The sequence below is a fragment of the Eubalaena glacialis genome, chromosome 11 (assembly GCF_028564815.1).
Source record: "Eubalaena glacialis isolate mEubGla1 chromosome 11, mEubGla1.1.hap2.+ XY, whole genome shotgun sequence".
NCBI classification, from domain to species: Eukaryota; Metazoa; Chordata; class Mammalia; order Artiodactyla; family Balaenidae; genus Eubalaena; species Eubalaena glacialis.
The window spans coordinates 113,479,842-113,496,788 of NC_083726.1; the positions used below are offsets into that span (position 1 = coordinate 113,479,842).

The following is a 16,947-nucleotide window of genomic DNA, read 5'->3' on the forward strand; positions in this document are numbered from 1 at the left end:
CAACTGAACCTACCTATGTTTGGGGAAGTGTGTCAACAGCACATGCTTCGGAGAAGACCTCCTTCTAGAATCTGGAAATAGCTGTCCATGCTCACCCAGATAGAACATGCACACCAAAACACGCCGCCTTTGTTTAAAACCCCTTCTCAAGAGACCTGCAGCCACGTACCTGCTCTTTCCCTCTCCCGGCCCTGCTTTAAGTTAAGGTTCAGTGAAAAAGTTAGGCAGATATCTAAGAGTCTATGTGGGTAATGGTTCAAGTCCTGGGCTTTGGGCTTCAAATCTGGGCTCTGCTGTTTATTTGCTGTGCAACTCTAGGCAAGAATTTAACCTCCCAAAGAGTTGGTTTCTTCTTTAAAATGGAGATGACGATCATGATAGTTACTCTATAGAGTTGTTAAGAGGAATAAATGTGATAATTTATGTAAAGTACATAAGACAGTGCCTGGCCCATAGAAAGCCCTTGATACACAATTGTTGCTGTCGTTATGTGGTTTGCGCTCTGGCTTTGCCACCATCCAAGCTGTGTGACCGTGGCAGATCAGTCCCCTTATCTCTGGCTTGTTTTGTAAAGTGAGGAGTTTGGTTCAGTGGTTCTGTGTTCCAGAATCATCTGGGACACTCTTTAAAATACAGATTCCTGGACCACAACCAGACCTACTGAATCAGAATCTCCAGATTTGCGCCCCAGTGAGCTGGAATTTTCACGTCTACACAGTCAATTCCAACCAGTTAGAAATCCTTGGGCTAAATGATTTTCGAAGTCCCTTCCAGTCCAATTTTCAAATGGACTTAAAGTCTCAAATGGCCATTGTGACACCTTCTCCAATGACTCTCAACCATGGGACCTCTCCTCCTGTATCCTCAGCACCTACAGCAGAGCATCTGGCACAGTAGAGGTCCACGGATAACGCTTTTTAAATTGGAATGTATTCCCAAACTTTTAAGCCTGCCCTGCTTCACAATGCCTCGTGTTTTAGTTATCTTCCTAGGGGTTAATTCGTGTCTTATCTCCCCAGTCAGACTGCCCCACTTCCAGTTATTCAATGACCGATCATCCAGGACATTAGATTTTTTTCTCTACTTTCTGCTGACCATTCATTTCCCACTAGCTTCTTTACCATACACAACGCAGGGATGGGAGAGGATAGACATCAAGCACATTAATCTTTTGTTGTAATTCTGTCTTGTCTATTGAATGAGTGAATGGGGGGTGAGGGTCATCAGCCACCAGGAAATATTGCAATTAATTTTCTGGGGATTAAAAAAAATAACATCAGAAGGACCTGTGAAATTTAGTTTATGTATTAAAACAAACTCTTGAAAAGGACCATGCTATGGTGCAATGAATGTAACTAAAGCAGCAACAAAGCCCAGACCTACCATAACTACAGACCAGATGGACTAAAAGTCCCACTTTAATGGCCTGGCAGAGGAAAAGGCATGCTCTTCTCTGGGCATAAATTATGCATCTGTCTCTACTGTCCAGCATTACTCACAAGGGCCAGCATTAATAAAAATTACAAGACACATGGAAAAGAAAGAAAAATATGACCCATCACCAAAAGAATAAATAGTCAATAGAAACAGACTCAGCGATCAGGTGTTGGGATTATCTAACAGAGACGTTCAAGTACCTGTAATAAATATTTTAAAGAATCTAATGGAGGGACTTCCCTGGTGGCACAGTGGTTAAGAATCAGCCTGCCAATGCAGGGGACACGGGTTTGATCCCAGGTCCAGGAAGATCCCACATGCCACGGAGCGACTAAGCCCATGCACCACAACTACTGAGCCTGTGCTCTAGAGCCTGCGAGCCACAGCTACTGAGCCCACGCGCCACAACTACTGAGCCCATGCACTGCAACTACTGAGTCCGAGTGCTGCAACTACTGAAGCCCGCGCACCTAGAGCCCGTGCTCCACAACAAGAGAAGCCACCTCAATTAGAAGCCCACGCACCGCAACGAAGAGTAGCCCTCGCTCACTGCAACTAGAGAAAGCCCGCGCACAGCAACGAAGACCCAACACAGCCAAAAAATAAATAAATAAATAATAATTTTTTTTTAAAAAAAGAATGTAACCTGTAGAGAGAGACTGCCTATTTTTTTTTTTTAAAAAAGAATCTAATGGAAAAAACACGCATGAACAGATGAAGAATTTCATCCGTGAGATGGGAGCTATAAAAAAGAGCCAATGGAAATGCTGGAAGTGAAAATCACAGTATCAGAGATGAAGAATTCTTCCAATGGGCTTATGAGCAGAATGGATATATCAGAGGAAATAATAAACCTGAAAACAAAGACAGGAATATGAAAGACCAGAAAACAAATTTCAGTCTTCATTGGAGAGACCTGTAGCTACATAATCCCTCCCTTCCCTGGCCCAAGTAATTTGAGCTTCCCTGCTAGGGCAAATGGGACCGCCTCAGAGAAAATCAGAGCAAGTGCCACCAGGTGCCACTTACAGCTTCTCCTCTAGACAGAAAGGAAGGTGGGTATAATAGTTTAATACACTTTAGGCTCTTAGATCAAAGTCAGCTCCTTGTGTAAAATAGGCTAGAAATAGAACTCTGGATGTCGGGGTGGTGGTGGAAGGGAAACCCATGGAGAGCATCTGAGCCCTCCAAGAGGTTCTGCCCTTCAACCCTTCAGCTACAGGCACCACCGAATCTACACGAGGGGTTCCTTGTCATCTTCTCGTCGGTGGGGAAGCTGGTGCCAATCCTCTGACCCTCAGCAGGTTCTAGATTCATGTACTGGGCAAAAAAATCAAATAGAATATCTACCAAATTTCCTTCCAATTTTGAGATTCTAGAAATCCCCAGAGTAAAAATAATTTTTAATGATTGCTCCTCTCTCAGGGTTAAAATGTCCACCTTGCACATCCGTCTGCTGGTTTACTTCTATTCCTTCATTCATTTTCTCATTCATTCACTCAACAAAATATGCGCTGTAAGCCTCGTACATGACAATCATGTCTCTCTTTCTGTGTGTTCTCTAGTAGTCGGTGAGCAAATTGAGGGCAGGTTCTGTATTTCACTCATGCTTGTGTTCCCGCATTGCACGTGGTTAAGAAAGGAGGGGAGGGGAGGAGAAGGGGGGAGGAGAAGGGGGGAGGGAAGGGGAGAAACTGTTTTCTTAATTTCCTTTCTGCAAGGGACTGGGCGTGTCTCCCTCTCCTGCCCCACTTTAAGATTTTTCTTTTTTAGCTGGTTCTTGAGCCAACTGGAATTTGCTTACAATTGTTCCCTTGGCAATCATTAACCTTTATGCTTTCACTCTTGATTAAGAGCTCAGAGCAATCAAAATCCCTGTTTATTTAAAACAGATTTCTAAATGGGCTTGCTTCCTTCACTAAGAACAGAAACAGGGCATTAAAAAAGGAAACGTTTAAATAGAAAACTTGAGAATATGTTAAATAAAATTTAAAGGTGTGTGTGATTTTTGGTTTTGGGGGGAGTGGTGTTGACAGACTACAGAGATTCCATACGAAAAATTGGGGCTGACTTTTAATTTTCTTTTCTTTTTCAGAAGGTATGAACATTGCAATGGGCAGGACAAGACTCCACCCCACGGTCTCCAGTCCTGGGCTGGTACCTGAGTAGCGGCCAGTGCCCCAGCGCCTGTCAGGACTGGTCCAGTCCTCATTGCAAGATGCGTGAGCCCAAGGTCCACGATCCAGGCAAGGAGGAGGGTGAGGTATGTTTGCTTTTAAACCATGAGGAAGTTCCTTAAAGAGCTGTGTCGAGGGTCGGAGCTCAATCAGTATTTAGTGCACGTGAGAACAAAGAATGGGCCTGAATGTTCTCCCCCAAACACGATTTATACAGTTACGGCAAGAACTCCAAAAACAGCATTACCACGCAGCTCCAGGGCAAATTATGTCCTATTTATATATGCATTTGATCAACATTCACTGTTGAGCTCTTTCTGAAACTTATCAGGAGGGCACATCTGTCCTAGATTCTGAGCCACTGGAGGCCAACAAGCTTGGCAGTCAGGCTCGGGGGCCAGAGCCATGAGCAGGAAGGGGTTTAGTGATACACTCGGAGACCAGGCTGGCGCATGCAGCACCAAGAACTCTCACGTCCCTTAATATATATCACCTCACTTAATCCTCATGGCAAGTCTACAGGACTGGGGATTTCATCTCGACCGAGGCTCGGAGATGTTAGGTAATTTGCTCACGGTCACCCATAGGATGTGAAGCCAGGGCTGGCCAACTTCACAGCAGGATCATCTAACCTCAGCCCCCCTACCTCTCATTGTTTATCGAATGTTGGAAATGATGCCAGAAGGGCTGTAGGCATAGGGCACAGAGCCTCAGACGATCGTCCCATTTCTGTCTTCTCCTGAACCCGTCTCTGAATTTCATGCTCTGAGTTTATATTTCCAGAAGGGTGTGAACACACACGCAGATGCACTCATTCTGTGGCACAGCCCAGCTGTGGTATCACCAGCAGCACGAACAATGATTAGATGGCACAAGACTTTGTTGAACTCTGGAGGCCTAGCCTCTGGGGGCAGGAGGCCCATCTGTTCCGTCTGGGAACCCCTCCACTGTAGGTAGTCTTGCCAAGGGGGTTTAGCACTGCAGGGCCCGGAACCCAGATCTGCAGAGCCCATTAGACCGTTTGGAATTTCTGCTCGTGCTTTGGTTGCATCGCACGCGTGCCTGCTTGTGTGTGGGGGGGTCTTTGCCCCTTGGTCGTTTTAGTTCTGGCTGAGGACACACGGCTGTCTCTAAACCTTATGAAAACATAATCCGTTTAATCTCGCGGAGAACCAGGTTTGGGTCACGGAGGATGGTTACCCTTTAAATGAAATAGAACACAACAACCCTTTGGGGACCAGATAAAACGTTGGAGCGTCTGGGGGGCTTTTTTCTAAGAGAACACGTTTTCAGCTGATGAGGCATAATGAACACAGGTGCGGATAAGTCCCCTGCCTGCCCCCGACACCTACATGCCCAGCCCCCGTCTCTCCCCATATTTTACTTAATGTGAAGCAGAATCAATATTATGCTGAAAAGTTTGAAGGGTACAAAAGCAGGGTTCAAAAACGACTGGCCTGGCTGGAGACCCCGCGGTCCCTGCCCCTGCGTGGACGCTGGGGATAAATGACCCTTAACAGCTTCCAGACCCCCGGAAACCTCTGCAAAAACTCGGCTTCTGCTGCTTGGTTCATTTTCCATTCGCACTGTGTTCATTCTCTCCCCGCTTTATCTCCCACCAGCCGCGCTGCTTATTTCCTCTCTGTAGAACCCCACTCTTGGGACCAAGGGAAAATATCCAGAGAGAAGAATCCAGAAAGCGTCACAGGTAAACTCCAGAGACACAGCAGGTGTGTCCGCGAGAGCAGCCGCACATCCTCGGCCCTCTGAAGCGCTTTCCACCCCAAACGCGCAAAAATAAATAAATAAAAAAGCCCAACAGCCAACCAGAAGGTGACTTACAGTGGATTTTGAAGTCCTTGTATTGTCTGTCCTCAATTGCTACCACGTACAATGCTGCCCGGTCTGGAAACATAAGCCCTCCAGGTTTCTGTTGATGAATTGTGGAGAAATGGGTCTCGTAATCTATTCACCTGACAAAGACATCACATTTTTGAACTGCACATAGAGTCACCAGACAGGCACCCCCTTGCCAGGATTTCTCACTCAGCAGACTGTCTGTCACCTTGGCCGGGACTAGGGTTGGGCAGGGAAGCTCACTTTTGACTTTGGTACATGGGAAAACGCAAGGGGCCGAGGTGGGGTCAATGGGACCATATGAGGAGGGGCAAAGGTATGTCCAGTGAGGGATGGTGGAAGATGTTTTAACTTTTGAGCCTGGAGAAGCCAAGGTCAAAAGCACACTGGGCTCTCTGGCAGCCATGCAAGTCCCTAGCACTTGTTGACCAGCACAGACTTTGGACAGCAAAGAATGGGTGTCAATTATACCACAAGAGGCCAAGGTTAGACCTAAGAAAGCTCATTCTGGCCCCAGAAGCAAATCTAGTTTAAAGAGAGGGGCCTGGAAGCGGTGGCTGTATTCTTCCTAGGCTGCAGGCGGTAGGGCAGAGCAGCAAGGCGGCCAGCAGAGCAGTGAAGGGACAGCATGCGGCAGGCTCACCAGCCACTTGTCCCTGGCAAAGATGACAGTGTTGAGCATCGATTCATAGAACAGACAGTAGCCCATCCACTCGCTGATGATGATGTCCACCTTCTCCACGGGCAGCTCCACCTCCTCCACCTTCCCCTTGAATATGGTGATGACTGGAAAATAAGAACCCCACGGCCACACTTTTTGGGCACCCTGACCGGGAGCCATGAACACCCCACATCAGGACCCGATCGATCTACAGGTGTCAGCGCTGTTCTGACTCTCCCTCTAGGAGGTGGCATATCTCCCCCTTCACCAAGCTAGTTTACCCTAAGAGGATTGAAAACTCTTTGCATGTTCCCCCTAAAACGTATTGAGCAGTTGCTATGCGCCTGGCACTGTGCTAAGCCCAAAACAGGCACCTGTCCTGTCATCATCCAACGAGTCTTTGAAGTAAACACTCTATTCTTATTCTCCTCTTTAAGGAAACTGAGGCTTAGAGGGGTTAAATGATGACCGTGCAAACAGAGCCCGGGTCCGATAAGCAGCGACTCTCACACTCATCGGAGACCCCACCCCATGTCAGGCTACCGTGATGATTCAAACCCACAGCAGGAAGAGAGGCTGCCTCTCCTACCCTTGTATCTGTTCACAGCCCGGGCTCAGCCCCAGGGGGTGCCCATCTAGAGCTGGAGAGGAAGGAAATTTGGTGTTTTGACAAGAGCATGGGCTTCGCACTCAGGAAACCTGGGTTTAAGTGCTGGATCTTCTCATTATTAGCTGTATGACTTTCCGCAAGTTACTTGACCCAACCGAACTCCAGTTCCCCAGAGAACAACCAGGGGAAGTGATATATACATAGTGGGAGGTTGTACTGATGTAACGAAATGTCACAGGTGAAGTGCAGGCTCGCAGTTGGGGCTCTAGAGAAGGCAAGCATTATCTGGCACCGTCTCCTTGGTGACCGGCCGATGGAGAGGTAAAGGGGGTAAGATCAGGACAAAGGCCCTTCTCTAAACGGCCTCTGCTCCTGAGTCCCTTCCAAGACCCATCCCTCTGTGGCAGGAGAAACTTCTCAGCTGAGTTTTTGATCATTTGACGTAGACATACACAGAATTTTGGAATCTCGTTTTGCATTCAGAGCAAAAGCTATCTTAGATGCCACGGGCTGTGCAATTGACACAGGGTGATGTATTGGTTGGCTGGTCCCATCAGAACCTTTCCTCTGGAAGGAAACTCTGTCTGCACCATCCTCTGAAAAAACCACCCAATGCCTGAGCTTTTCTGGGAAAACTAAACAATGGCCTGTACTCAGGAGTAAAAAACAAAGGAAAACACCACCTCTGTCCTGAATCTGAGTTTCCTGAAAATTAATGTGGATGACAGACTCCTAGACGGCAAAGGGCACTCAGGTCACCGGCTTTACTCCCCGCCCTCACAGTGGATGGTGCTGGGGTGCCCATCAGCAGTGTCTAATGATGATTTGCTCTCCAGGGCGTGGTGTTTAATCAAAGCTTAATCAGATAAGGCCCCTCTGGAAGGAGTAGGAGTCAGACACTTTGGGCACAAAGTGGGGTTCTTTTTTTTTTTTTTTTTTGCTGCAGATAACTTTAATAAGGCATGGGCTGACGGTTGGTTTGTGGAACTAAAGGTCGAAGAGGGAGGGCATCACATCTGGCTGGCTCATGCACTGTTGGATACTTTCCAGCCGAGTGGAGGCCAAGGCGCGGGCCTCCTCTGCAAAGCGGCGGTGCGCCCCCTCGGTCAACTTCCAGAGGCAGGATCGGGCCGTGTGCTGGTCCCACCCTGCGTGCCGACCGGCACTTTCTCAAAGCTGTCTCGGAAACAGAGATCATGACGCACGGTATTCTTCCAACCTTCAGGAGCCGTCCGGAAAAAGGGGAAATGTTGTCGAGTGAAACTGTAGATCTGTTGCACGTTGAGGCCACAGGGGGAACCGTTTCTTAATGCCAGTGCAATTAGGTGGAAGTAATTGAGAGGGGGCCGGGACCAGAGCCTCCCCTCCTGGCTGTTGGCTTGCCGAAGCCTCCGACTCTGGAGGGGGGTCCTTTTGTGAGGGGATGGGAGAGCCACCGCGGAGTTGTCATCCTGTTCCTCAGCCTCCTCCTCCTCTGTGAGCTCCCAGTTGCTGGGGGAAGAGGCAAACCGCTTCCGAGGGGGATACTGGTCTCCAGAAAGTGATGGCGACTCCACCACTGTGGCCTCTGGGCATTTGGCAGAGTCTTCGTCTTTTGGGGGTGGCTGAGGGCACATTGGCCCTGATCACCCCCCGGCTTGCGTGGTCCTCCTGCTTCCTGCGCACAAGCCCTGCCCCTGGGAAGGAAGAGTAGGAAGGGCTAGTCTTCACCAAAAGGCTCGGCAGGGCAGGGGGCTGTCAAAGCTCTGCTCCTCGGGGGCTTGAGACCCAAGGGCAGGAACTCAAGCTAGAGCAGGACCCAGGATGCAGAAGGATCATCCACAAGGGGACAAAGCACGGGATTTTTGAAAATGCAAATAGAGTACCTAACTTGGTTCTTATTCCGAAAAAGAACTGGCAGATATATGCTGGATCCACCTGCCTAATCATTTGCATGCAAAGCCTCATTTGTCTTATTTTTGTAAACATTTGAAAGTGTTTTCTTTCTCTTTGCACATCTCTTGAAGGCTCTTCCGTAATGTCTGCACGTGACTGCGGGGCTATGGGTCAGTCCCTCCTCCTGCATTAATCACGACCTCCCTGAGGCCCAGGAAGATGTTTTCTCCTGCCTCTGGTGCCCCATGGCCTCCACTCTGGGTGCCTAGGACAAGGCTCGCCCGTGATTCCATAGACAGGACTCCATAGACCGTGGGAAGCAGAGGTTGACAAGAACTTCTAACCCAGCCCAACAGACAGGAATGTACAGAATATTCCTCGGGTGCCCCCCAGCAAGGGTGCATGCTCTTCCTGCTCTCTGCACTAGCCCTGCTACCCATTAGCTGCTTACCCTGATCAATATGGATACAACAGGTGACAGGTAGATGGTAGGTAGGTAGATAGATAGATAGATATAGATGATAGATAGATGTAGATCATAGATAGTATAGATGATAGATAGATATAGATGATAGACAGATAGATGTAGATGATAGATAGATGTAGATGATAGATAGTATAGATGATAGATAGATAGATAGAAGATAGATATAGATGATAGATAGACAGACGTAGATGATAGTATAGATGATAGACAGTTATAGATGATAGATAGATAGATAGATAGATATAGATGATAGATAGTATAGATGATAGATAGATAGATAGTAGATAGATAGATATAGATGATAGATGTAGATGATAGATATAGATGATAGATAGATAGATATAGATGATAGTATAGATGATAGATAGATAGTAGATAGATAGATATAGATGATAGATATAGATGATAGATAAATAGATAGATATAGATGATAGATAGATAGTATAGATGATAGATAGATAGTAGATAGATATAGATGATAGATAGATGTAGATGATAGATAGATAGTATAGATGATAGATAGATATAGATGATAGATAGATATACGTAGATGACAGATAGATAGTATAGATTACAGATAAATAGAAGATAGATATAGATGATAGATAGATAGATGTAGATGATAGATAGATAGTATAGATGATAGATAGATAGATAGATATAGATGATTGATAGATAGATAAATAGATAGAAGATAGATCATAGGTGCAGTGGATCACAGAACAGCAAAAGTCACAGTTTCTGCCTACCAAAGGCAGAAGGGATCAATTAACCCCCTACAATGCTGAACAGCCTGGACCTCTGTCCACTTATCACCCTTCTGCATCCAAATATTTCTGGGAGCAGGCATGACGTCCCCACCAACTCGGCTTGTTGAGTAGATGGGCCCTTTGTGAAAGGAAAAATTCAGTCCAGCTGTGGCCTGGATTCCAGACCCCTTTCATCCCCTTGTCCAGGTGCTTTTGTGCAGTGCCCAACCTTCACAACCTTACGCTTGGGTCCTGAAGGCAGATGACTTATATTCTCGTTCCATCTGACAAGTAACCTCCATCAAATAGTTCCTCCCCTCTTTTCCTCAATTTCTTTATCGGGGTAAAAAGGGAGAGAGATTGAACCTAGAAATCCCTAAGATACTTTGCAGCTCCAACATGCTTTGAGTCTTCAAATACGTATTGAGCATGTGTAAGGCATTCTGCGAAGTTTACCAGTGGAGACGGCTGACATCAATGAAGAAGCAGTGCCTTCATGTCCAGTCTGACTCTAAATTGCAGCAGTTCCTCAATCCTGATTTTTGAAAAAGAGGCTACATTGTCTCTATGGACCCAAATACAATCGCCCCCCTGAATCATCAGGGATATTCTTCCTGTTTTCCATAGTCGCCACTAGCAACCACTGAAACTCCCCAATGTAAGTTTCCAATCTGCAGAATGCTGCCTCTTGTGGTGGGGTTGATGGCAACCAAGTGAGGGCATTGGGTTGTCTCTGAGGCCTGTGTGGGCACATGCAGCCCCGGGCATCTCGTCTCCATGGCAAACCTTTTCAAGGGGGATCTTAGCCACTGAAATGTAGGCTCTGATTAGCTACCGGCTGCAGAACCGGTACAGAACCGCACTCCCAATCTGGATCCCACGTCATTAAGACTGTGTCAGTTCTCGGGATGGCACTGAGGTCACCCTCTGGAGCTGTGTTTCTATTCCATAAGGATGATGAAATTTTGTTCAACCAGCTGTGACAGGACGCTGGCTGGTAAGTTTTAGAAGGATGTGTCATACGTACGTGTACGACGGGGACCCATGAACTCTAACCTGGGAGATTTTCCCCTGTAACTTCAAGTTCTCAAATTAGACACCCAGATATTTTGGGGGGTTGTTTTCAGTGGAATCTTTTTTCTTTTTGTCTTGAGTGATTATTACAGAAACGTAGTCACTCTGATTCCTGGTCACTCGTTTGACTTTAAAAAAAAAAAATCAGGGCTTCCCTGGTGGCGCAGTGGTTGGGAATCTGCCTGCCAATGCAGGGGACGCGGGTTCAAGCCCTGCTCTAGGAAGATCCCACATGCCGCGGAGCAACTGGGCCCGTGAGCCACAACGACTGAGCCTGCGCGTCTGGAGCCTGTGCTCCACAACAAGAGAGGCCGCGATAGTGAGAGGCCCGCGCACCGTGATGAAGAGTGGCCCCAGCTTGCCGCAACTGGAGAAAGCCCTCCCACAGAAACGAAGACCCAACACAGCCAAGAATAAATAAATAAATAAATAAGTTAAAAAAAAAAAATCAGCCCAGACCCATCTCCTTTGGGCCCCTACTGTGTCCATCAGAGTCAGCTGACCCCACAGAGCCCGAAGTTCATGGTGTCCCCGTTTCAGGCCCCTCCCTGGCTCGCAGAGCAGACCCTGTGCCACAGAAGAGTGGGCATGAGGGTCGTGAGCGTGAGGGCAGGGAGCGAGTTACCGGGCCGTGGCGCCGCCCCGATGCCACCACCCCCGCCCCCGTGGCACCAAAGCCACGTGACCCACACGCCTATTTGGGCGACACAGAGCCGGCTGCACACCCCTCCTGAGGGCCTGACCCACCTCCAGCCTCTGATCCCCTCCTCTCCGTTGTCTACTTCAGCTTCCTAGTTCCAGGACAGAGCAGAGCCCTTGACTCCTCACTGAAATCCTCACCGAGTGGACGGATGGATGAATAAGCAATTTTCAAAAGAGGGTACTGGCTTCAGAGACAAAAGATCTTCAAACTAGTCCTAATTCTGAGAGTAAAACACCAGTAGCGTTTGACTAGCAGCTGGCAGAGTGATTTCACATGTTACCTCGATCATCTTCACGGGAACGTGTGTGGTTGGTTTTATTGTTCCATTTGTCTGATTAGAGGAGCAGAGTTTGGGACGTCAAAAGGGGAGCCAAAACCTAGGCCTGTCGTGCAGCCTGGTACACGTCACCAAGCTCCCTGAGACCCCTGTCCCGCATCTGCGAGCGGATAGAATCACGACCCGGTTACCCACCGCAGTCAGCAGTGTAAACGCTCCCACCGCACCCAATTCCAGCTCACCCGTGACGTCACCGGCAGCAGGGCTGGGAGAGAACCTCTCGCCGGGCGGTGTGAGTCGGGTCCGGCATGCCTGGGCGAGCACCCCATCCAAAGCAGACCCCCAGTTTTCTCCACTACTTCGTGCTGTCCCTCCAAAGCGCCATCACTGTTTGTAATTCTATTGTGATGTTGTGTGTCCACTTGCTTTTGTGTCTGTCCCCTCCCCCCGGAGGGTGGCTGACGACTCCCCCCCCTCCCCCGGGTGGTGCACAAAACCCAGTCCTGAGATTGTTCACGGGCTGCTTCTGATCAGTTAGGAAAGCAGCCATTGCCAGGAGCCACTAGCACAGGTTCATTAAAAACAATTATATCTGATTAATCTCATGCCTTCTTTGGACAGGGCTATTAGTCAAGTTAATGAATGAAATAATCATAACAATAGCTAACATTTATTAGCTGCTAACTGCACATCGTATACTGTTGTGTTTTACGAAGGGCTGTGCTGAGAGACACTTAACCATTGGGCTCTCCAGCAAAGAAGCCCTGATTTGTAGCATCTGCTGATTTCTCCGTGTAAATACTCCCACTGTGGCCAATTTCAAGCCACAAAAATGCCCGCATCCGTTCCGCAAATTCACTGAAAGTTTAACTACGGGCCCCAGCGCGCCGTGATTTTACATACGGTAACTATGTACGGCTCACAATGACCCTCTGTGGTCCGTACCGCTATTATTCCCATTTCACAGAGCCGGAAACGGAGGCACAGGTCAGGTATCCAAGATCACAAGCTGATCTGCCGGAGCTGAGTGTGAACCAGCCAGAGCTCTTAACCACCGCGCCAGCCTTCCACAGGGGTCTGACAAGGCATCCCCTCCACGGCCTCGGGGCAGGGAAGCTGACCAATGATTGTGTGGATTCACAGCTGCTCCCCGACTGTATTCAAGGGTGCTGATTCAGAGCTGAACCGGACCAGCCCATGGGAGCTGCCCCACTACCCCAGGGCTCCTATCAGTGTGTAGACGACACCACGCAGAGAACAGTGACCCCCAAAGAGTAAGGCTCTGGGGGGTCCAAGTAGTTTGTAAGGAAGGACCAAATCTAACAACGTGAGGTTTGATGTGAATGTAAAGTGTGATTCTCAGTTTGGATGCAAAGCGTCCACAGCCCGGACACAGGTTAGGAGCTGCTGCTCGGCAGCCACGTGAGGGTAGATTGCAGATCGTGGCTGATGCCAGCTCAGCGCCAGTGTGGCACGGTGTTCCCCACAGCTGCTAAGCAAGCCGGAGATGTTAGCAGGGCGGCATCTGGGCCCCTCCAGCCGCCTGGCTGGGTCCTTGGGCGGGGTGAGAGGGACACTGAAGCATGGCCAGAGGAGAAGGGGGCTGAAACCAAAGCAAAGTGTGAGGGAACTGGGGGTGTGTCGCCTGGATCTGTGGGAGAAGGGCTGCCAGGTGAAGGGGCACCCCCTCATTCTCTGTGGTCCCCAAGCGATGACACAGAGCATCGGTCAGGCTGCAGGAAGGCAGCCTCCACCTCAGTGGAAGGAAGTGCTTCGAACGGTCACAGCCCCAGGCAGCTGGTAGTGGGGTCCCCATCAGGGGAATCATCCCAGGACTGGATGGCTGCAAGCATGGAGGGATGTCACAGGAACGGAGAATTCAAGCATCGTCTATAAGAGGCTTGGGGCGAGTGGCCAGGAATGAGCAAAGTGCAGAACTGTAGGTCTTTCCTACGTAAAGGTCCTTCCTTTATGTAAGAAGGACCTACAGTTAATGCCTGTGGTACGAGGCGCCTCACATGCATTATATCTAATCCCCCAGGAGCCCTGCAAGCTGTGCATGGAGGTGTCTCCTCCACGGGGAGCCACCTGGCGAAGCCCCTCCTACTGCCTCTCTGTGCATCGTGTTCTTCTCAGGCCTCTCCATCTATGGCACTGATGCTCCAGGGCAGAAGAAGAGAAAGGAGGCATCAATTATTCCCTTTAGTTTTCTGAAGAGTAAATGGATTATAATGTTTTCTCTAGAACTAAAAAATTGTCTCAATCCCTGAGCTCCTCTGTCACCTTTCACAAATGAACCCGCATTCCTAAGCATCCCGGCATCCCACTGGTCTCCTGGGCAGGGAAAGAGAGGAAATGGGAGCTGTTGGTGCTGAAGTGCAAGAGGATAGTCTGAGCACATGTGCGGGCCTCTCGGCGGCAGGAGCCACGTGAAGGCTGCACGTCTGCAGGTGGCTGCGTGGAGGTGTGCGTCTGCCTGGGAACAAACCCATCCCGGGAGCCGTACGGAGGTGGAGAGGGAGGGAGATTGATTGATTCTGGGTAGCAGGTATTTTATGTCCTGGGTTGTTATTTATGTCTCTACACCTACGCTCCCGAGACCCACACAATTGGCTGTTGCAGCGTTTCAAAAGCATTTCCATGGAAGCCAAGCTGTCCTCTTTCTAGTACACGTGCCAAGGCAGAGCAAGCTAGGGCCGAGGACAGGGCCCCGGGGGCCTCGCCAGCTCTACCCACCTGTTGCTCCCCCCGGGGAAGAAGAAATAGAGGCGGCTTTGCCTTGTAAAGGCCCCCAGGACCGTGTGAGGAGTAGGACAGGCACGGGGCACGGGGGTGGCTATTCACCTGGGCCAACACTTTGTCCCTCCTGGGCCGTCACCTCCTTAGCACAGAATCAAGCGTGAGCCATCAAAATACAGAGCAGGGAACGATTCCCTCCGGGAGTCATGAGGCGGGCTGAGCAAACCAGATGCCACTAGCACACGACAGGCCAGGGGGTATCTGAGGTCCCTTGGAGGGACCTGGTTGCGGGGCCTGTGTGCAGAGGCAGCCTGGCTCCACCCACCGGAGCCTGAGCCCAGAGACGAGGTGGTCATGCGGGGGGCTTCCCAGCATGGGGGTCGGAGCCTGGCACAGGGTGGCAGGTGCATGGGCAGGAGGTGGTGACAGTGGGCGACTGTTTACATATGGGGACTGACCCAGTACGCGAACATATTAAGAAGGATGAGAGCCAGGGTTTCACTGTCAGAGGACAGAATCACACGGAAAAGGGGGAAAGATGAGAGGAAACCCCGAGGTGCTGAATTAGAAGCAGGGGTATCACATGAAGGCGTCCTGGACAATGTGCATAGATGCGGAAACATGCATTACGTCAACGCGTGTCCACATACCTGACACCACAGACGTGAGCATATGTGAGCACACACACAAATTTTTCCCACGGAGACAGTCTGGGAGCCTCGACACCCTAAAATCAATGGGCACACCTAGCCCCATGTCCTCATTTCTAAAAGCCATTGTCCACTAAAAGGATTCAAGACTCCGCAGAGAAATGGCTGATTCTAGAACAGAGACGTGGAAAGTACGAGATGAGCCTGGAACATTTGTGCCAGAAGATAAGAAAGCTCACGCAAAGTGAAGGGGGTACATGGGCAGGACATAGAGGCAGCTCGAAGATGCTCCCAGGAACCAAGTCAGGGAGAATTTGAGTATCAGAGTTAAGTACTGACACTAACAGTTATAACCGATCTAATAAGAGAGGAAATTAACGGGGAGGAAGGAAATATTTCCACGATTCAAAGTACCTCTCCCAGGAAACCTTACTAATCACTAATGAAGGGGGAGAAGGCTGGCGGACATAACCCAGGCCAGGGATCAAGGCAAACGCCGTCGCAACAGGACACATCTACACTGCGAGGACACCACCCAGGATGCCATGAGGATGCAGCATCACGTCCGAGGCATCCCTCCAGGATGGGTGACCTGAATCCAGCCGTGAGGAGGTGTCCCACGTCCCCAGACTGAGTGGCATCCCACAGAACACTGGCCTGTGGTTGTCAAGCATCAAGGCCACGAAGGTTAAGGGGAGTCTGACGGTTCCGGCTTGAAGGAAACCAGGACAGGACAACAAAGTGCAGTGGGCGGGTCAGAACCAAGTCCTCTTGCCGAGAAGGATGCTATTGCATCGAAAGCCCACCTCAGCTGGAGCCTGAGCACGAGACCACGACGGCGGTGGAAGTTGGCCTCTCGATTTGGATGGTTGCGTGTGGCTACGTAGGAAGTGCCCTTGTTTGTAGGAAACACGCACTAACATGTTTAGGGATGACAGGGCATCGTGTCAACAGCCTGCTCCCAGACTCAGAGGAAAAAACAGCTGTATTTGCCCCTTTTCTGTAAATTGGGATATTCCGAAGGTTAGAAGAAAGAAGAGGAAAAGGAGGAAAGAGAAAAAGGAAGGGGAATAAAAAAATTACAAGAGTTGGAGGCAGGGGAGGGGAGGAGGGACCTCGAGCTGTGAGCCAGAGGGGCCTCTGAGGGTGCTGCCCCCTCCCCTCCTGGAGGTCAGAGATTCCTCCCGTTTGGGCTCCCGTCCCCACTCGGCTGTGGCTGCAGGGCCATCACCCTTTGCAGAGGACCGAGGTGAGCCAGGGAGGCTGGCCCACCAGACCCCAAGAGCTGGAAGCGAGAGAGACAGATACAGGGTAAGGGGGCTGGACAGACCCCCGGGGGCAGGAATCACTGTGCAGTGAAACCAGGGCAGAGGCAGGAGAGGATCCAAATATTCTCTGGAGGCTCCTGAGGGCCCCCAGGGTTGAGACTCAGTAATTCTGAGAGGAATCTGATCCCACAGGTATTTGCACACACCCTCCCCTCCTAAGAGGTTTGAACTTACACTTTCAGGATTGGCAGGCACTCCCGGAGCTTCCTTGTCAAACTAAACACACTTTGGGAAAGAGCACAGGAACGGCAGCCAAGAGCAGAGGCTCTGCCCCACGTCTCCTAACCTCAGTCTCCACATCTCTGAAGTGGGCAGAAGCACCT

General features: G+C 49.7%; 1 protein-coding gene and 1 pseudogene across 1 annotated transcript in view; both read right to left on the reverse strand.

Moving 5' to 3' along the window:
* The window catches only part of PRMT8 (protein arginine methyltransferase 8), an 85,612-nt gene that overhangs the window by 17,794 nt on the left and 50,871 nt on the right, over positions 1 to 16,947 (reverse strand). The window contains exons 5-6 of the mRNA XM_061204500.1: positions 6,115 to 6,257; positions 5,457 to 5,544 (exon numbers count right to left, since the gene is read on the reverse strand). Coding sequence (XP_061060483.1) covers positions 5,457 to 5,544; positions 6,115 to 6,257 — 231 coding nt within the window. The remainder of the gene's footprint in view (positions 1 to 5,456; positions 5,545 to 6,114; positions 6,258 to 16,947) is intronic.
* On the reverse strand, positions 7,730 to 8,358 carry LOC133101311 (forkhead box protein R1-like; annotated as a pseudogene).